The sequence below is a fragment of the Chrysochloris asiatica genome, unplaced genomic scaffold (genome assembly GCF_000296735.1).
Source record: "Chrysochloris asiatica unplaced genomic scaffold, ChrAsi1.0 scaffold00017, whole genome shotgun sequence".
In the NCBI taxonomy this organism is placed as follows: Eukaryota; Metazoa; Chordata; class Mammalia; order Afrosoricida; family Chrysochloridae; genus Chrysochloris; species Chrysochloris asiatica.
The window spans coordinates 12,900,567-12,909,026 of record NW_006408535.1 but is presented as its reverse complement, the minus strand read 5'-3'; the positions used below and the strand labels follow the sequence as shown (position 1 = coordinate 12,909,026).

At 37.0% G+C, this 8,460-nt stretch overlaps 1 protein-coding gene across 1 annotated transcript in view; it reads right to left on the bottom strand.

Moving 5' to 3' along the window:
* Positions 1-8,460, bottom strand: part of SNX6 (sorting nexin 6) — a 77,098-nt gene that overhangs the window by 35,655 nt on the left and 32,983 nt on the right. Inside the window, exons 7-8 of the mRNA XM_006835356.1 lie at positions 4,727-4,822; positions 1,341-1,446 (exon numbers count right to left, since the gene is read on the bottom strand). Of these exons, the coding sequence (XP_006835419.1) occupies positions 1,341-1,446; positions 4,727-4,822 (202 nt within the window). The remainder of the gene's footprint in view (positions 1-1,340; positions 1,447-4,726; positions 4,823-8,460) is intronic.

The following is an 8,460-nucleotide window of genomic DNA, read 5'->3' as shown; positions in this document are numbered from 1 at the left end:
TTCTATTTAGTATACACGGGGTCACCATTGAGTCAGAATTTACTTCACGGCAACCAACAACAATACAAACTATCTATAAACAGGTGGTTTATGTCAGCTTTATGTATATAGCCCCAAACTACATATAACCCATATGCTGTTGTTGTTATGTGCTGTAGAGTTGGTTTCGACCCACAATGACCCTATATAGTGTTTCCAAAGAGCAGCTGGTGTATACTGAACCGCCAATCTTGTAGTTCAAACCAACTTCGCATGCAGTTCAGTGCATTAACCCTCAGTGCCACACCAAGACGCCACACCCATATAAGAGGGTAGAAAAACAGAATTAAAAGATAACAGCATTTTTCCATGAACTTTTAAAAGCCCCCTTATATGTCCATCAACAAGTAAATGGATAAAAAATTGTGATAATCCATACAATGGACTACATCTCAGCAAAAAATAAAAAAAAATACTACATACAATATGTATGAGACTCAAAATAATTTTGCTGAGTAAAAAAAGCCAGCTAAGAATTCATACTGCATGGTTCTTTTTACATAAAATCCTAGAACACACAAATTAATCTATACAGTAACAGCAGATCAGAGGTTAACCTAGGAAAGGAGAAGGAGAAAAGGACTATGAAGGGCCACAAGGAAATGTAGGGGTGATGGGCATGTTCGTCACCTTACTGTGGTGATCATTTCATAGGTGCATACATCTGCAGGCATCCTGCTGTGGAGCGGTGACATGTCTGACTGCTGACCTCTCAGGGGAAAGATATGGCAGTTGGCTTCCCTAACGTTGGAAACCCTATCGAGCAGTTCTAGTCTGGTCTATGCATTTGTAGCTGACTTGATGGCAGTAGGTTTTGGGTACCTTTGTAAAAACTTATATAATTGTATACTTTGAATATGTTCAGCTTATTGCTATCAATTATATCGCAATAAAACTATTAAAATACCTCACTGGTCTTTAATGCACTTTGAAGGATCACTTACATACAAAATTCTGTTAACATCATGCACTCATCATTTAGAAAACACAGTCTCAATGACTGACGCAAATGTTGACACATTTGAATTTATACTTTTAAAAACAATCATACTTATTAATATTACCACCAATTACAGCAGGAAAAAAGTGTCTTTTTTGGAAAGCATGGTGATGGATATAATTTTTCAAAATTCTAATTATTGCTTGAAAACTTGTATGTGGCCAAATCCCCAAAAGTGCTGTTCACAGGCCAGAGTTTAAGAACCACTACTACATCAAGTCTTGCAAACTGTAAATAAAACATCAACTTTATAATTAGTCTATTAAAACATTTACATTTTAGCCATAATGAAGTATCTTACTTTTGTGCGATCTTGTCATCCTATCAGATTTAATAGATGCATCCTTAACTCGGTTATGGTATTCTAAAAGGAAAGTTCGTTCATGCTCAAAAAAGTCATCTACATCCTACAGGACCAAAAGAAAGTAAGAATTTCTTTCATTTATGTGATTTAGTGAAACATGCAAATTAGTTCATTATCATAATAAATATGTCCTCCCTTTCATTTGACTGCAAAGTTGTACTGCAACTGATACTGCCTTTTGAATGCCCTGTCATAAAGCTTGTGAGGACTCAGTGGTTATTTCTGAGTATATAACACATTGTTGGCAAATCTTGCGTCACAACCTGTTGTGACAAACACAGTGACTAAATGTGAAAAACCAATCAGGTGGTGGCTCAGTAACACACATGAGGAAAAGCAGAGGTTTATTTTACCTGCCTTTTCATCATCTTTTCCCTCTATAAATGTTTGGTTGGCAATCTCTGAAAAATGCTAACTCTGATTCACATGATAGTGTAGGGTCAACATACAAGCTACCAGTTCAATGTACATAGTAAACTTTGGGAAAACCAAAACAAATTTTCATTTTATGTATTCATTCTCAATAGTTGAAATGTATATTTGTATAGTCTTTTAAACCTATTCAAGTTATGCTTATATTGTTATTGTGTATCAGTCATAGATTTCTTATTTTTACTGTTACGATTGCTTGATAATGAACCCTATACCTAATTTACCTAGCAGACGTTGGAAACTGTTAGTATGGGAATTTGGACAGACTTAAGTTTCTTCAGCCTTGTATAGTCTTGCAACAGAGACTAGTTACATAAAGAACATATCTATATTCTACTGTATTATATATAATTTTTCTTGTTCTGAATATACTTGACATTACAGCTATAAATTAACAAAAAACAAATAAACAAAAATTGGTATTCCATATTTGTTTTCTGAAATCTTTTAAAGCTAAAATCACACTTATAAATTGACTTTGCAGCTACTAATTTTGACACCGTCAAGATCTCCTGGTGTGGTGCTGTAGGATAAGCACTAGAATGTGAACCACAAGTTCAGCTGTTCAAACCCACTAGCTGCTCCTCAGAAACCCTATACTGGGTAGATACAAGTCAGACCCAATTCAATGGCACTTAACAACAACAACAAGATATGCATAAAAAAAATTTGTGTTAACTGAGCGCTATGTTTTGCATATTTAGTTTCATCTTTAGTTAAGTACCTTTTGGTATCTTCATGTATGACACACTGCTGTAGAATGTATACTTTTTGTGATCTTTATTTCCCTTTGTATTCATTTTAAACATCTAAATATATTGCTTTATTGTGCTTTATGTAAAAAAAAAAGTCAGATACTCTACTTATTTCACTAACTAGATAAAACTTAGACATGCAATGTTATCTACTGAGTAAAAAATTTTCTGACTTTGTATTTGAATGCTTAAGTTTCCTTTATGGTTCATATGTGAACCTATTACATTCTGAAGTTTGTTCCAAATTGTGCTTTGCCTCTACAACAAATATATTATTGCCATTGGGAGTGATCAATTATATTTGAACACAAAGGAAATATTGTGGTAGTAAGAAGTAAAATAATAATCTATTTTTCTTATTCTCTGGGCCACTGTTTGTTGTTGTTAGGTGCCATCGAGCCAGTACTGACTCATAGTGTCACTATGCAAAAAAGAATGGAACACTGCCCGGTCCTGAGCCAACCTCACAACTGTTGCCACGCTTGAACCCAGATGCTGCCACTTTGCCAGTCCATCTAGCTGGGAGTCTTCCTTTTTCTCTGACCCTCCACCTTACCACACATAATATCCTTCTCCAGCAATATGTCAGAAGTAGGAGAGATGAAGTTTGGCCACCCTGGCCTCCAAGGAGCACTCTGGCTGTACTTCTTCCAATACAGATGTTTGTTTTTTTGGCAGCCCATGGCACTTACAATATTCTCCAACACCATAACTTTGAAATCTTCCATTCAGCTCTTTTACCTCCTCATTTCTTCCATTTGCTTTAGCATCTCTACACTGGAGAGCAAGTTTCAGTGTCTCTTCTGACATCCATTTTGATTTTTTCCTTCTTTCTTGTCTTCTTAATGACTTTTTGATTGCTTCATGTCATCCCACAACTCTTCTGGTCTTTAGTCTGTAGTGTTTAATGTATTAAATCTGTTCTTCATATGATTTCTAAATTCAAGGTCATATTTTGGCTCTCGTGGACCTGCTTTCATTTTCTTAAGTTTAAGTCTAAATTTGCATATGAGCAATTGATAGTCTGTTCCACAATCTGCCCCTGGCCTTGTTTTGGTTGATGATATGGAGCTTTTCCACCGTCTCTTCCCCAGTGGCATTTTGAGTGCCTTCCAACCTGAGGGGTCATTTTCCAGCACTATATCTGACAGTGTTTCTCTGCTATTCATATGGTTTACAGTGACTAAATATTCAGAAGTAGTATGTCTCTCCTTCTTCCTGGTCTGTCTTCACCTGGAAGCTCATCTGAAACCAATTCACTGTGGGTGACCCTGCTGGTATTTACAATACCCATGGCACACAAGCCACCACAGTACGACAAACTGACAGATGAGTGATGGTGGGCCATTGTAGTGAAGATTAAATAAGAAAAGCAGTGTGTTATAAATGCTCAAATAATGTTAGCTATTACTTTTCTAATAAAATCATCAAAATCATAATTAGCAATGTTTTACATTAAATTGGTTAAGAGAAATGCTTAACCTTTATTTGAAATCAGCCAAAGCACATGCAATGCTGTTAAAATATAGCAACTGACCTATCTCTGGAAGTTAAGAGTATACATCAAGTAAATTAATATCCCACAACTAAGTTTTATTGAAGATATTAACTAGAAAAACATGCCTTTTCTTGCCCCACTCTACAGCTACCTCACATCCAGAAGGACCTGTGTGCGTGTGGATGGACATTCTAGTGAGTACACTGACTTTTTCTCTCCTGTGCCTCCATCCAGCTGCCTCATGGGCACCCTTCGAACATGCACACAGTACAAACTAGTGACACAATCTACCCTCTGGAGGGCGAACCCAGGGAATCAACCCATCCAGGACCTGGAAGAAGGCTTGGATCGGAGCAGACAAATATGGGGTTCTAGATATTTGGAACATAGTTTGGTTAGGAGAAACAGGAAATGGGCTCCACAGGGGGGTATTCCCTTGGAGCTGCAGACTTCTCAGCCCTTGGAGATGGGACCCCTTTATAGAGGAGAGCCCTGGGACGGGACCCTGGTTTTCCAGGTATATGTCCAAACTTTTCTTTTACTCCTGTATAATCTTTTGCACATCTAAAATCTCAAACTCTCTCCTTAAAGAAACACATGCTCAAACCATTAACTTTATTAATCAAATAAATTCTTACCTTCACTCCTGAAACAATTACTCCATCTGCTGATTTAACCATATTTTTAAAAAAATCTTCAAGTTTCTCTTTTTTATTTTTTCCTCGCACACTCAACTGAAAGAAAGGTAATTTCAGTTAGCTTTTTTGTTGTTATAAACAGAAAGTAGTTACACCTCTATTCTTAAACATAAAAATGGCAATTTCAAAAAATAAAATTTAAGTTAAAAAGTTGCAATGTTATCATGCATATCAGCGATGTAAAAAAAATGTTCTTCTTGTTGTGGTTGAGAATATACACAGGAGCATATACTCCAATTCAACAGTTTCTACATGTACAATGCAGTGATAGTGATTAGACTCTTAGAGCTATGCAGTCATTTTCACCTACCTTTTCCAAGTTGTTCTTCCCAATAAACTCATTACTCCTGAAGTTTTCTATCTAATCATTCAAGTTGCAGGTACAAACTTGATCCTATACAGCTTAAAAGAGTATCATGCTCAAGGTAGACATTCTTTACTAGTTAAGTTAAACTATTTGATTTTAAGAAGACTTCAGGGGATATGTTTGGTTTTAAGATTAAAGGATTATCTCAGGGCAATAGTTACGGAGTTTCATCCAGCCTCTGTGGCTCCAGAACATCTGGACTCCACAAAAATTTTAAATTCTGTCCTGCATTTTCCCTGCTTAGATTAGAATCTTTGATCAAAATATAATCTTCTCTCATATTGAAAACTTTAAAATAACCTACAATAAATTCCTTTCTCTAACAGCTCAAATTCAACCAGCAAATATTTGCCATCTGTCCTTTTCCATCCTTATCCAAGTAAAAGTCCTCATGATGTCTTGCCTAGACATTGGACTATGAGTTATGATCCCTCACCTCTTCTTTCCAATCCATTCTGTGGCCTGGGATAGTTATCCAAAATTAAAATTTGAGCATCTTGTCCTTACTAAAAAACTACAAATTTCATAATGCTCAAAGAATGAAAAGCCAGTTTCCATATTAATCAAGACGTTCAATAATCTGGTTCAATCTGTCCACTCACCACTACACCCCCAATCAAATGGCTCTGTGAAGAAGCTCTGAACTTTAAGTCTACACTTGAAAATGGTACCTCCCTTTCTCACAAATAATTTTACTCAGGCTTAAACACTGAAATTAATCTTTCCAAAACTAATAGCTACAATTCATTGTTTTATCTTTAGGTCTCCAAATTCACCAATGTACTATTTCTTTCTTTTAAAAATATTCTTAATGTTAATTAATTTACTCACTCCACAAAATAGTTGTAGTTAAAAAAAAAATAGTCGTAGTCGTGGTTAAGTGCCATTGAGTAGGTTCCAACTCATAGTGACCCCATTTAGGAATTCTGAAGAGTGGCTGGTGTGTTTGATCAATCAACCTTTGGTTCAAAGTGACCCAGCAGTCCTGTACCTACAAGTGCCATACCAGGACAACTTTTAGTACGTAGCTGTCATCAAGGCAGCACCTGACTCATAACCACCCCATGTACAATGAAACAAAACACTGTCTGGGTTCTGTGCCACCCCTATGATTGGATGAGGATCAAACTGTAGTGATCCACAGCATTTACATTGGCTGATTTGATTTATTTTGTTAGAACAAAGTAACTTTTATTAACTGGGAATTTTAGACCTAATCAATTTATGTATGTGATTATTACAACAAAGTAAGCATACTGAAAGAACATTTTAACTTAATAACACCTTCGAGACATAGAAAGTTATATTTTTTCTTTCAAATTATGATTTAAGTTTGCAGAGAAAATTAGTTTTTCTTTAACCCACAGTGCCACACCTGGTCTCCCAACTCTTCTTGATTAGAGTCCTGGTGTGGTGCTGTAGGCTAATATGCTGGATTGCAAAGTTGGTTTGAACTGAAAGGTTGGTGGTTCAAACACTCACCAGCTGCTCCTCAGAAACCTAGACAGGGTCGCTATGAGTCGGAACTGACTCAACAGCACTTAACAACAACACTCTTCTTTACGATTTTTTTTTTCAAAGTTTATAGGGACTCAATACATCTATCACAGGAGTCCTGGTGTGGTGCTGAGGGTTAATGCCCTGGACTGCAAAAGTCACTTTGAACAAGGTCGGTGGTTCAAGCTCACCAGCAGCTTCTCAGAAACCCTATACAGGGTCACTATGAGTCAGAACCAACTCCACAGCACTTAACAATAACAATACAACTATCATACGTCCTTCATATGCACATGCTTTCTTTTCTTTCTTGAACTTTTTATTGTGAACTGAGTGAAAGTTTTGAATTTTGTTCCACATTTTCTCCCGCTCTATTTGGTATCTTCTAATGTGATCCCTTTCAGAGGAGTTAGCAGTGGTAGCTGAGTACCATCTAGTTCTTCTGGTCTCAGGATTGTATAGTCTGATTTTCATGAGATCCATTAGTCCACTGGGAGTCCTGGTGTGGCACTGTGGGTTAATGCACCAGACTGCAAAGCTGTTTGAACTGCAAGGTCAGTGGTTCAAGCTCACCAGCTGCTCCTTAGAAACCCTATACAGGGTTGCTATGGGTTGGAATCGACTCATTGGCACTTAATAACAACAACAATTAGTCCAATGGACTGTTCCCAAGCACCTTAAATTTTCATCACTCTTCAGAGACTAGTATTTGTACCTTAAATAGCTATTCATAAGCTTTTAAGATTCCAAAGTAGAATGTATAACATTGTCTTTGTGGATGATGTTATGCCAATGACCACAATATTTCCCTGAGACTATGGTCCTGAGCCCCCATGAACAACAACTCATTCCCTCAAGGTACTTAATAATGTCTAAGTTTTCATAATTTTGCCAGTTGTATACTTCATCATCGGGCAGCTGTACATAGGGTTGCTATGAGTTGGTACCGACTTGATGGTACTTAACAACAACAGCTAATACTTCATCACATTCATGGATATGTTTGTAAATATCCCTGCTGAACTTTTATGTTTGTGGATATACTCCCACTTTCCCTTCCACATCCATTCAGCCTGTATATTGGTGAGTAGATGACTATTTAGCAGATTTGTGTACTTAACAGCATTCACCTCTGTTCCCTTTAACTCCTATGTCTTCCTCTGCCTTCAGTATTCTTCTGCCAACTTTCCTCTTGCTGTACACTGTCTTTCCCTTCACCCAATTTAATATGTATGTACCCTCTAGCCAGTTAACTACTCTCCCATCCCTCTCACCCCTGGTAACCATCAAAGAATGTTTTAGTGTGAAAACAACAGTGGTCTCACATATTTGTCCATTTGTGATGGACTAATTTCACTCAACATACTGTCTTCCAGTTCATCCATGCTATGAGGTGTTTTGCAGATTCAATGTTGTGGTGTTGTATTGTATGTGCGTGTTTATCCAGTCTTCCACCAATTGCAGTTAGGCTGTCTCCACCTTTTTGCTGTTGTGAATAGTGCTGTGATGAACATGGGTGTGCATGCATCTATTTGTGTTATGGCTTGTATTTCTCTAGGATATATACCAAACAGAGGTATTCTGGTTGTTTTGGGTCTTATGGTCTAATTCCAACCTTTTGAGGAAATGCAATGTCATTTTTCAGAGTGGATGCATCATTTTACAGTCCCACCAGCAATGAAGGAGGGTTCTAGTTTCTCCACACCATCGCCAGCATGTTTTTTTTTTTTTAAATCTTTGTTATTAATGCTAGGATGAAATGACATCTCACAGTTGTTTTGATTTACATCTCTCTAATGGCTAATATGAA